This window comes from Podarcis vaucheri, assembly GCF_965113315.1.
Source record: "Podarcis vaucheri genome assembly, chromosome: 10".
In the NCBI taxonomy this organism is placed as follows: domain Eukaryota; kingdom Metazoa; phylum Chordata; class Lepidosauria; order Squamata; family Lacertidae; genus Podarcis; species Podarcis vaucheri.
In genome coordinates this window covers 64034680-64047795 of record NC_138748.1, presented here as the reverse complement: position 1 = coordinate 64047795, position 13116 = coordinate 64034680, and the positions used below count along the sequence as shown (strand labels likewise).

General features: G+C 46.1%; 1 protein-coding gene across 29 annotated transcripts in view; it reads left to right on the top strand.

Annotated features, from left to right (window-relative positions):
* The window catches only part of CELF2 (CUGBP Elav-like family member 2), a 543470-nt gene that overhangs the window by 268674 nt on the left and 261680 nt on the right, over positions 1-13116 (top strand). The window contains exon 1 of one of the 29 annotated variants that reach the window (XM_082238977.1): positions 6037-6195. The exons of the other annotated variants lie outside the window; for them this stretch is intronic. Coding sequence (XP_082095103.1) covers positions 6188-6195 — 8 coding nt within the window. The 5' untranslated portion in view covers positions 6037-6187. Of the gene's footprint in view, positions 1-6036; positions 6196-13116 lie in introns of those variants that run through there. 29 annotated transcript variants of the gene reach the window in all.

Genomic DNA, 13116 nt, shown 5'->3' with positions numbered 1-13116 from the left:
TTCGAAAGCACGTCAGAGTGCAAGTAGATAAATAGGTACCGCTCCGGTGGGAGGGTAAACGGCGTTTCCGTGTGCTGCTCTGGTTCGCCAGAAGCGGCTTAGTCATGCTGGCCACATGACCCGGAAGCTGTACACCGGCTCCCTCGGCCAATAAAGTGAGATGAGCGCCGCAACCCCAGAGTCGGTCACGACTGGACCTAATGGTCAGGGGTCCCCTTACCCTTACCTTACAAGAAGCTTGCAAGCAGGACTTGAGTACTCCAAGAGTGGAGAAGAGAGCGTAGGCATCCAGAAATCAGAGGTAGGCTGCCTCTGATACTGGAGGGTCTATTTGGAAAGCCGTGGGTGAAAATCCTTTCGATAGGCCTGTCTTGCATAAGCTTGCTTCATCCGAACCATTCTGTACTGTAACTCCCATTTCTGCTGGCACTGAATGCAAAAGCAGTTGTCTCTTTCGCATCTGCCTTGTGATTGTGACATTAAATCAACAAATGGCTAGTTAAGCGTTTTGCAAACTGTATGTGGAACACTCCCTAAAGGCTCGACTCCGTAACATCATATAAATACAAGTGTGACTCAGGCAACTAGAGAATGAGACAGAAGCTCAGCCTTTCACTCTGCTGCTCTTCCAGGCCCAGACTTTGAAGTAATTTCATGGAATGAGCTCACATGGTCTATCCAGTTTCTAAATATACTGGGCAGATGTATGTGTGTGTTTGTGTGTGGACAGATAGATAACGTTTCCCCTCTTCTGTTGGGTACAAATAAGAAGATTACAGAAACTGTAGCTATACTCCTGTTGAAAGCAATGAGCTAAAATCTTATGCAAATAAGCATGACCACATTTCCCTACCTGTCAATAGTTATTCGATCTTGTATCTCACCTTTGCTTGTTCACATCCCTATAAATCTTAGGTGGTGATCAGTTCATTGGTTCAATAAATTGACACATGGCAGGCAGGCAGGCATTTGTGTGCCTAGAGTTTGACTTAGGCACTGGAGAACATCTCTTGCAAACATGGATGCCAGTTTTATGCGTGTCTGTGTTCCATTCAGGCAAGGAAGCGGCTTGGAGGATGTATTTTGGCCAGATAAAAGCACTAGGGGAGTGAAGCTGGGCCAAGGAGGGGTGTTGCCAGGGAAACGGGCCAAGGGACAGAAAGAGAATTGGGGGGAACTTTCATCTCCTGGGCCTGTGGTTCCCCTAACCATCAAGCGCAGCTTGGGTGCTATATAGATTATTGAATTTGCAGGAGTTGTAAATTGAGTTGTTCTCTTTTTTGCACAACTGTTGTACGCTACACTTCAGTGTTTATATTTTATGCATTCGTGCATTGTATATGTTCTGTGCTTGTGTTTTCCTGACCCAGGCTGTGTTGTCATTCTGACAGCGTTGCCTAAAACTCTTATTGAAAACAGAAGATAGCATCAATCAAGCTTACTAAACCTGATTACTAGAGAGTCAGCTCCGTTGAGGCATAGAGAATTTGCTTCCAGGATCAATCCCTTGCATCTCCAGTTTAGGGGCTTGGAACATTCCCTGCCTGAAACATTGGACAGTTTCTACCAATTGGCGTCAAGAACACCAAGCTAGATGGCGTATTGGCCTGAGTTCATTTAAGGCACTGCCCTGTGTTTCTAGATTCACTTGCATGCGTGGCCAATGCATGCTGCGTTAGTACCCCGCTCAATGCCAGTAATTTCAGGACATGTAGCAACTCTGAGATTGACCCAATAAATCCAGCTCCCCCCTCTACTTTCGCTGCAGCACAGCCTGCCCCCCTCCCCCAGTTCTTTCCCCAGCCCCCTCCTTTTAGGAACACTGCTTCTTTCTCCCCATTTTATCAAGAATGTTGATATCTAGGGCATGAATGCCAATGCCGAAACGTACATTCAATTAGGAGCCAGCTCCTGACTGACCTACATAACAGTTCATTCATGAGATAACATGACCTACAGCCATAGAGATGAGAAAAGGGGGGGGGGGGAGTCAGTTGATTGAGCCAGGCTTGGCTGTACATGCCACAAACTCTCTGGTGACTGGGGGAATCGTCTAAAATTAGAGCATGTTACACATTACCAAGAGGGGCTTTCGGCACACCATTTTCCGTTCTCTCTCTCTCTCTCTCTCTCTCCCTCTCTCTGCAGCAATATTTCTTTTATGAGATGGGCATAATAATTTGTCACTTTGGCTCTCCCTGTAATCCTCGAAGGCTTAACTTTCATTAGCACGGTGCACTTAGGTAGACGGCGAGATGAGCAATTAGGTCCTTGATGGTTATGGTTTTCTGCTGTCAGCTGTGGCGAAAGGGACTAGATCGAGTCAAAGGTGAGGTGGTGGCATAAAAGACGTAATGCTGTGCAAGCGGAAGCTCTGATGCCTTACATGGGCACAGATATATTATTATTGGGGGAGTATGCCAGCCTCGCCCAACTTATATATTACAGTGGACGCTCGGGTTGCGAATGTGATCCGTGCGGGACGCACGTTCGCAACCCGCAGCATTTACAATCCACAGTGGTGCGTTGCGCACAAGCTGGTTGCGATTCAGTGCTTCTGCGCATGCGCGACCGCCAAAACCTGGAAGTAACCCATTCCTGTACTTATGGGTTTCGGCGGTCCGTAACCCGAAAAAATGCAATCTGAAGCGGCTGTGACCCGAGGTATGTGCTGTACTATATTTCATCAGCATAAGTTTATAAGAATATTAACACACACACATTTTTATACAATGATATGCATGATTCATAGAATCATAGAACCGTAAAGTTGGAAGGGACCCCATGAGTCATCTAGTCCAACCCCCTGCAATGCAGGAAGCTCAGCTAAAGCATTCATGACAGATGGCCTTCAACTTCTGCTAATAAACCACCAAGGAAGGAGAGTCCACAAACTCCCGAGGGAGACCGTTCCACTGTCAAATTGCTTTTATTCCTGATGTTGTGTCAGAATCTCCTGTCTTGTAACTTGAAGCCATAGGTTCGAGTCCTACCCTCCAGAGCAGGAGAAAACGAGTTTGCTCCATCTTCCGTGTGACAACTCTTGGGATATTTGAAGATGGCTATCATATCTCCTCTCAGTCTCTTCTTTTCCAGGCTAACCAGCGTGGTGTAGTGGTTAAGAGGAGTGGACTCATAATCTGGGGAACCGGGTTCGTGTCTCTGCTCCTCCACATGCAGCTGCTGGGTGACCTTGGGCTAGTCACACTTCTCTGAAGTCTCTCAGCCCCACTCACCTCAGAGTGTTTGTTGTGGGGGAGGAAGGGAAAGGAGAATGTTAGCTGCTTTGAGACTCCTTCAGGTAGTGATAAAGCGGGATATCAAATCCAAATTCTTCTTCTTCTTCTAAGCGTAGCCAGCTCCCTCAACTGTTCCTCATAAGGCATGGCTTCCAGACCCTTGATCATCTTGGTTGCCCTGCTCTGCACACCTTCCAGCTTGTCAGTATCCTTCTTAAATTGTGGTGCCCACCCAGAACTGGACACAATACCCCCAGGTGGGGTCTGAGCAAGGCAGGAGTGCTTCCTGGCTCAGGTAGCATTGTTGCTGTTGCTGCTGCTGTGCCCACCTATCACCAGCAAAATTAAGTGGATGGTTCTGCCACCAACCTGCATGGTGTCAGTGCTACTTAGGCCTTCATTATATCCATGCCATCTGCCCTGGAATAAAGCCCAGATCCAAGGGATGCAACTGCATGTTATATCAGCAAATGTGCATAGCTACTGCTGGGTTTGCTGAGTAAATGCAGAGGGGACACTTGTTTAGAAGAATCTGTAGGCAGGAAGTGTACAGCTTCTACTATTTACATTCCTGAAGAAGGAAAGGGAAAATAAATGAATAGCAACAAAATATGAGACGAGGAGCTTTTGGTCTTTTTCAGTGTGTTCAGTAATTAGGGATGGAGAGATCTGTCAATTTTAGTTTTTTGAAAGTGCTAACAAATTTTCATAAGAACTTTTTTTAAGAAGGAAGGAAGGAAGGAAGGAAGGAAGGAAGGAAGGAAGGAAGGAAGGAAGGAAGGAAAAGAAAGAAATTGGTGGCTAAACATGGAAAACTGAACTTAAGAATGGAAAGAAAATAATAAACTCCCCCCCAAAGTCTTATTTAGTTCCCCACATTTCTCCATCAGTTTCCCCCATTTTTTCAAGTCTTGATGAAAATTCATGATCATTTCTCCTAAGCTATTTTTTTTTTGTATGCAATTTTCTCTACCATAATGCATTTTTAAATATTACATTCTCTAATATATACATTTTAGGCACAGTTTCCAATATTTAGCACATTTTAGTAAACATTATTTTGTTGGAGAACTGCATCACAACATTCAGAGAAGTGCAAATTTTGAAGGATGGTTGTGTTTTGGCTTGCTTATTTATTTTTCTGGAAACAGAAAATGTGAACCAAGCTGAATTTCACTTCCACTCCTAGCTTAACCCTTTTCAAACCTCTCAGTTCTCCCTGGTAAAAAAAAATCATAAGGCCAGTCTGTTCCCTCCCCAACCCTGCTTCCATGTCAGATCAGACTTGTTTTCAGTCTTGGGTTCTTAACTACTGGAGGGTAGGGGTTTAAAAAATGGTTTAAGATGACCAAAGGGGATTCTCAGATGAGAATCAAGAGGCAGGGAAAGGGTTAAGCACACACAAACTCACTCTTCCTGATTCTCACTTACGAAAACCATACTTCTGCACATTATCCACCACACATTTGGTTTACAGAAATTTCAAATTGAGACACAGTCAAATTTCTCCCTAATATACACACAGTAGGGCAAAGTGTATATTCCTCATATAATGCAATTTTTGTGTGCTTGTTTCACTAATTCATGCATTGGGATATATGTTTTCATAAAGAAAAGTACACAGTATTTGGCTGGACAGCTGCATTGCAAAATTCAGAGAAGGGTGGATTTTGAAGGATCACTGCATAACCCTTTGTGTTTTGCTCCAGAAAGTGCAAATTTTGTATGCTCACCTTTAAATGTGAACCAAATCTAACATGTCTCTCAACCCTGAAAATCTGTGAAGTAGGTTAGGCTTGAGAGTGTGGACTTCATGGCTGAGTAGGGACTTGAACATGGGTAAGGAATTTCCCGGACATATCTGGAAATTTTCCATCGAAAATAGCGTCTGGGTAGAATTTCTGAAAATCAGTAAAAATGTCCTGGAAAACTCAGGCGTAGGGCAACCCAAAGTTGAAAGTGTCGATTTATTTTATTTTTTGGTTAATTTCCTAAAAAACATAGCTCAGAAACTTCTTGCTCAACAACCTTTGTGTCTGGATTTTCACTTTTTGAAATATGGCAACCCTAAGCATGGGTTTCTCTGATACTGTTACAGTGGTGCCCCGCAAGACGAATGCCTCGCAAGACGGAGACGAAAGAGTTTTCCGTTTTGGAGGTGCTTCGCAAAACGAATTTCCTATGGGCTTGCTTCGCAAGACGACAATGTCTTGCGAGTTCCTGCTGGTTTTTTTTCCTCCCCCCCTTTTTCTAAGTCGCTAAACCGCTTATCAGCTGATCCGATCAGCAGATAAGCCGCTAAAAGCCACTAATAGCGCTAATCCGCTAATCCGTCAATGGGCTTGCTTCGCAAGACGAAAAAACCGCTAGACGAAGAGAATCACAGAACGGATTCTTTTCGTCTTGCGAGGCACCACTGTAGCTGAAAAACACACAGAGAGACAGACAAACTACTCACTCCACTGTTCATCCACTCACAACTTAACTTGGTGGTCTGTGAACAGAAGAAATCTTGCATTGACCATCGACTTTCGCGTCCATAAGAAATGGTGTTCATCTAATTGTGGTTGATATAAACTCAACCCAACACTTCTGGAGCAGCAAAGGGATATATATTTTTAACTGAAATGTTGCTGCGCGTCTCTCTAATAAACTTTGAGATAGTTCCCCTCTGCTCTTAAAAGTGTTTCTAGAGTGCTGAAACACCAAGGCCTTTGCTTGGTGCAGAAATATGTGTGTGTGTGTGTGTGTGTGTGTGTGTGTGTGTGTGAGAGAGAGAGAGAGAGAGAGAGAGAGAGAGAGAGGTGGGGGAAGTTATGCTGGCGAACGGATGTCTTCGCATATTGCCAAACCACAAAGGAAGCTGCAGAGCGAAGGCTCGAGGTCTCTGGTGCAAAAACTGCTCGACCAGTTGAGAAGCAGGAACTGGTGAAGATCTGCATGGAGCCATGTTGAGGTATTCTTTTTAAAATGGTTTTTTTCTTCCTCTACCTTGTCCTGAAAGAAGGTTAAACCGTAGGACCTGAAGGATGTTGAGATGCTTGGATGACCTTTCTGGGGGGAATCGAGGGCAGGTGGCGCTTTGCAGAAATAAAATTAAAAAATGTTCCTTTTGAAAACTTGGCTATTGTTAGGGAATGAGGACAGCGAGGGAACGGGGCTGCGTACGAGGGAGACCAAGGGGTTCGCTTGAACAGGAAAGGCCTTGTGCCCTTACACAATCCGCAGGGAGAGTTTGAAATAGCCACAAAGAAGAGGGTTTTTATCTACACAAAGCCCAGGTGAAGAGCTTACTTGGACATCTTTTGCTTTCTTTTTCAAAAAAAAACCCCACAGTGCCTCTCTTTGTGGTTTGTTAGAGGCTTGTACTTTTCTCTCTGTGTGTCTTTTAACGTGTCCTCTTTGGGTGAGGAAAGTTTTCCAAGTATTCAGAACACTTGTTTCAGGAAAAATAAGATTCAGAGCAGGAGGGGACCTACAGTCTTCCAGATGTTTCTGGACTATCATTCACATCCTCTCTGATCTTCAGCCCTGTTGGCTGGGGCTTTGGGGAGCTGTGTCCTATCACTGCTGGACAGACAGTGACCCCCCCCCCTGCTTGGACCCTGCCAACAGGAGGGAGAAGAAACCACAGGTGGGATTATGTATATCGTAGTGTTGCATCCCCAAATAGCATTTTTTGACTGAAAATTTCAGGATTTTGCTTGGGATCTGGATGAGTGCCATGTTTTCAGTCAGGAAGGGATCCTTCTCACCGGTCCAAATTGATCTGTGGCCATTTTGTTTTTTCTCTCCACTTCCTTCCTGATTCCTTCCCTGTAAGCTCCTTAGGGCAGGGACCTGTCTTGTTGTTTGTCTGGAAAATACACGCCAACAATGTGTTCTAAATAATAACTGTTGTTGTTGTTAAAGAACTCTTTGCCTTCAGTGGGTAGATTGGGATCTCTGGGAGATTTGCAGTGGATAGTCAAGGATTTCTGACTCTCGGTTCTTGAACAATTGAAGCAGCACAATTCACACAACCTTCTGCCTCCGCCACCCTAAATTATGCTTCTGAACTGAAGAAAGCTGTGTGTGTGTTGGTGTGTTGAGTAACCAGGAGTAGATTTTTGTGAGGAAGGTCTGTAAGCACCGTTCAGTTCTGGTACTCAAATTTCCTGGTCTCAGAACTGTTTAATTCTAAATGTATGAATTTTGCACCTGGCTGCAAAAGTTGGTGGATCTAGCAAAAACTAAAGCATATCCTGCAAGCCTGAACTCTGTCCACTCCTGCCTCACAGTATTTGCAGCGGCTACATTACTTTAAAATAGGTGCCCTTGAGATTGGCTTTTGTCAGCTCTGCATCCAATCTCCTTGGTGTCTGCTGGAGTCAAGGATCCAAACTCAGAACTTCAGGATGAAGGTCCACTCTGTCCACGCAAGCTTGGGTCATATTCACACCACACATTTGAAGCACTGTGATGCCCAACTTTAAACAGTATTGGCTTCCCCCAAAGAATTCTGGGAGCTGTAGTTTATTAAAGGTACTTAGAGTTGCTAGGTGACTCCCTGTTCCCTCCCCTGAGCTACAATTCCCAGAGTTCCCTGTTAAGTGGCATTGATTGTGAAACTACTCTGGGAATTGTAGCTCAATGAGGGGAAGAGGGGTCTTAGCACATTTAAACTACAGCTCCCAGAATTCCTTGGGGGAAGCCACGACTGTTTAAAGTGGCAGCATAGTGCTCTAAGTGCACAGTGCAAATGTGGCCTCAGATGAACTCACAGTTCTTCTGCAGCTTTGTGCAGCTTCTTCTGGCTCTTTAGTAGTAGTAATAATAATAATAATAATTTATTATTTATACCCCACCCATCTGGCTGGGTTTCCCCAGCCACTCTGGGCAGCTCCCAACAGAATATTAAAAGCACAATCAGACATTAAAAATATTACACATCAGACATTAAAAGCTTCCCTAAACAGGGCTGCCTTCAGATGTCTTCTAAAAGTCTTGATAGTTGTTTATTTCCTTGACATCTGATGGGAGGGTGTTCCACAGGCTGGGTGCCACCACTGAGAAGGCCCTTTAGGGAGGACGGCCTCACCCTCACCTCTTTGACAGTAACTCAGAAACACACCTATACTTCTAGCTTATGAAACTCAAGGTGGGTGGGTTAGAAATACCCAACGCCACAACTCTGTTAAGTCTCCAGAGCTGGACGCAAGTCACTTTTGCAAGATAGTAGAAATGAGAAGATCACAAATGCATGAGGCTGGCACAATTTCTCCACCACCCAACCGTAAGAGCTAATCTAGCTACTGTAACTTAATTACAGCTGTAACTGACTTACTTGTGGGCGCAGCTTCTCAGAACAAGCTGACGGATTTTGCTGAGAGTTGCTTTATCAGCGATGGGGATTTCTGGTTTGTTTGTTTCTCTGTCAGCTTTCTAGCACTCTCAAGCTGTGCGTTCTGAAATGCACACAGTTTCGTTCATAATCTGGACGCATCACACCCCTTAGAACCAGTTGGAGGGGACCACGAGGGTCATCTAGTCCAACCGCCTGCAGTGCAGGGATGTTTTGCCCAACATGGGACTCGAACACACAACCCTGTGATTGAGAGTTTGGCGCTCTTGCCTACTGAGCCACACACTGTTTGGGAAGAAGATGGGAAGGTTGAAACCCTGAAGGTGCCCAAATTTGAAACCAAAGGGTTTCCAGTCATTGAGAAGAGTTTGTGCCTTTAAGAGGGGAGAGGTTGTTTCCCTTGATAGAAGCACGCATGCAGTTTGGGTGGGGAAGGTCATTAAACTGCCTCTTTTGTTAGAACTAGATAACATCTCGTTATGAGTCGTCATGTTTAGCAAAACGGAGGAACGCTTGTGAAACACCCATCTCAAAACTGCGGCACACTTTTCCTGGAATAGCTGCAGGGTTATTGGTTCCAATATGATGATGATGATGATGATGATGATGATGATGATAATAATAATAATAATAATAATAATAATAATAATAATAATAATAATAGTAATGTATTATTTATACCCTGCCCATCTGGCTGGGCTTCCCCAGCCACTCTGGGCGGCTTCCCAAAAATATTAAAATACCGTAATACATCAAACATTAAAGGCTTCCCTAAACAGGGCTGCCTTCAGATGTCTTCTAAAAGTCTGGTAGTTGTTTTTCTCTTTGACATCTGACGGGAGGGTATTCCACAGGGAGGGCGCCACTACCGAGAAGGCCCTCTGCCTGGTTCCCTGTAACTTGGCTTCTCGCAGTGAGGGAACCGCCAGAAGGCCCTCAGCACTGGACCTCAGTGTCCGGGTAGAACGATGGGGGTGGAGACGCTCCTTCAGATATACTGAACCGAGGTCATTTAGGGCTTTAATATGAGGCAGAGCAGGCTTGCAAAATCTCTTCTTTCCTTTCCTTTTTTGTTGTTGTACATCCCCGGTTCACTGTCATTTGGGGCTAGAAAGGTATCTGCAACCTTGTTGGGTTTTCTTTTGCAAAGATTGCATTAATCCTAATCACTAAATAGAGCCTCCATGTTCAGGAGCAGGTTCATCAGGGTGGTCATGTGTCCCGCTTCCACACAAAGAACTGCCCTTTATTTGAAGGAGCCCCGTGTGAAGGTCAGTGCTGTCCGAAACAAGTTTAAAAATAAGAACCATCAGAAAGGAGAGCAGAGATGGCCTTGAAGTTACACATCAGCAGTGAGCAGAGCAGAGACCTTGTCACAGCCTTCCCTGCAACAGAGAGCTGTGTTGCGTTTATAGTAATTTTTCAAAAAAAAATTACAGTTGTACAGTAATACCTTAGCAAATGTCCGCCTCGTCTATTTTCTATTCTGGTGAATGTCCATGGCAAACCCAGAAGTTCCAGAATGGGTTACTTCCGGGTTTGCGGCTTGCGCATGTGCAGAAGCGCTAAATCATGCTTCGCGCATGCGCAGACATGGCGCTTTGCCCTGCGTCCTTTTTGCCTAGTGACCGTGGCTCCAGAATGGATCCCGGTCACAAAACAAGGTACCACTGTACATATAAATTAGCACGTGCAAATTTTAAGCGAATCTTTACTCTTTTGTGTGTGTTGGTGTGTTTCCTCTTTTTGGGGCAATGACTAAGTGGAATATGAATATGCTGAGGGCAGGGGCGAGCAAGGATAGAAGCGGGCTATTGTGCTAATGCCCTGCTTGGGGGCTTCCCAGAGCTGGCCTTGACAAACTTTCACTCTGATCCAGCAGATCTTTTCTAATCCTGATGATACACGAAAGAGCATAGGTCCTGGGCCATGAATCCTGCCCTGAGAATTGCACTCTCTACATCCTCAGGTTCAGCTGTTTGATTTGGGGACACTTGGCGCAGTTTCTTGAGCTAGCCAATCAAGATGTTTCATCCTGTCTTCCAATCACGTGGCCTGATGTTGCATCCATGCACACACTCGCCCATTTGTGCTTCTTCGTCTGGAAAGGGCTCTGTGGTTTGAGCTTGCACAATCTCACTCATGTTGCGGCCAAAGCTTGGGTGAAACTCTGACATATCCAAGTGGAAACATCTGCTGCAAACGGCATTTTTCTCCTCCATACTAGGATGGAGGGAAGTCGGAACAGTCAGCACTTTCACCCTGAAATGATTTTTCCCCTTTACAATGGAGCTTTGTTTTTCTCCCACTCCCAAATACTTCTCTGCGTCCTCTTGAGACAACCCAGCCCAAATGTCAGCCTTTCCCGGCCATCCGCAAGTAACATCTGCCTCACGCCTGGCCACCTGCTCTCTTTCGGGTCCCTCCAGGGTTTGTGTTGCAGCAGTTCCAGCATCCGCTGGATTTTTTGCTGCTGCGGCTGCGGCTGCTTCCTCCTCCTCCTCCTCCTCCTCTTCTTCTTCTTCTTCTTCTTCTTCTTCTTCTTCCCCTTCCCAAAAACGAATGTGTGCTTATACTTCCATTCTTCTCTGTGGCTTCTTCAGGCATAGTGCAGGCTCTGGCTAAGAGCCGCGATGGAACCTCCATGTTCAAAGACAGCATATCTGTGACTGTCGGTTGCTGGACACAACAGCATCTGGAAATCATGGACCTCAACTGTTGGCTTCCTTGAAGAGTCAAGATGGGAACGCGTGGAAATACTAGTCACAGATGGTGGGACCCGCAGCCTTCCAGATGTTTCTGATTTCCTACTCTTGTCTGCCCCAGCCAGCATGACCAATGGTCAGGGGTGATGGGAGCTGGAAATCAGCAACTTCTGGAAGATCTCAGGTTCCCCACCCATGGAGCTATAAGACAGCCTGGGATGGGAACAACAAAGGAAGTGAAGAATAAGCTGGAGTAAGGGGTAAGCTGGGGCAGAATAGACACAGCATCTAGAGCAGCGGTTTTCAACTTGTGGGTCCCCATATGTTGTTGGACTACAACTCCCATCATCCCTGACCACTGGTCATTCTGGCTAGGAATTATGGGAGTTGTAGTCCAACAACATCTGGGGACCCACAGGCCGAAAACTGCTGATCTAGAGGGTTGTATGGATGGGTAACCTGAGGCCCTCCAATGACATCTGGAGGGCCACTGGTTTTGCAGCACAGCACTGGATGGCTCTTTGGTTTGATGGAGCAGGGCCCTTGTGCTCTTATGGGTGGTTTCTCTCCTTCCTTTCTTTTTGAATGGGGACCACGTATTTGAACCAAGCTTCAGAGCTTCACACGCACAGTGTTTCCCCCAAATGTGCTTGGCAGATGGGAAGGACGTCGTTGCTGCAGGCTAAGTGTCTACTTAGTGTGTTATTCCTTTTCTGGTGGGTGGCCAGCCTAGAAGCAGAGTGTTGGAAATGCAGCAGCAGGGATCATTCAGTTAGCAATCCAAGGGTTAATTCTATTTAGTCAACCAACCAAGAGAGTGTGTGTGGATGTGCCTCGTAGCACCCGCCCAGAACGGTATTATCCTTGGTGAGGTAACATGTTCTCTGATTGCCTGCGTAGTTCTGAGAGAGTTTCCCCCTGCCCTGGTATGTCTCATTTTTGGATACCTTCCTGCCACGAGCAAGGCCTGAAAATAAAACAAACCCCCTTTGTTTGTTTCTCCTTGCATTAAAGGTAAAGGGACCCCTGACCATTAGGTCCAGTTGTGGCCGACTCTGGGGTTGCGGCGCTCATCTCACTTTACTGGCCGAGGGAGGCAGCGTACAGCTTCCGGGTCATGTGGCCAGCATGACTAAGCTGCTTCTGGCGAACCAGAGCAGCGCACGGAAATTTACCTTCCCGCCGGAGTGGTACCTATTTATCTACTTGCACTTTGAGGTGCTTTTGAATTGCTAGGTTGGCAGGAGCAGGGACCGAGCAACGGGAGCTCGCCCCATCACGGGATTTGAACCGCCGACCTTCTGATCGGCAAATCCTAGGCTCTGTGGTTTAACCCACAGCGCCACCCACGTCTCCTTGCATTATGTGCTGCTTTTATTCAGTTTTCCTCAGTGATGTGTTTATTTTTCTCCATCTGCATTATCCACCTGACTCTGTAAACAGAGAGACATCAGCCATCCCCTTTTGTTTGTCCTCCGGCAGTCCGAGGTACACTGCCTCTGAGTAGGGATGTTCCATTTAGCTAGCATGACTGATAGCTGCTGATAACTCTGCCCTCTTCCCCAAAGCGAGATGCTTGATTCGCGGCAAGCAAGCGCAGGGCCCAAGCCCCCCACGATTCTCTCGTTGGCCAATTGCTGGAGAGACCGGCGTCGACTCCTGACGCTTCCAGCTCAGCCCCGGGAGCCGAAGCCATAACGGAGCTTCTTATTTCTCCCCTCGCGACTCCCGGGAGAGTTCCGCCTTGTTGGAAAATGCTATAAGGAAAGCCTGATTATGATAAGTGCGGCGCGTGTTCTTTAAAATTGCTTTCTTTGCCGCGCGCCAT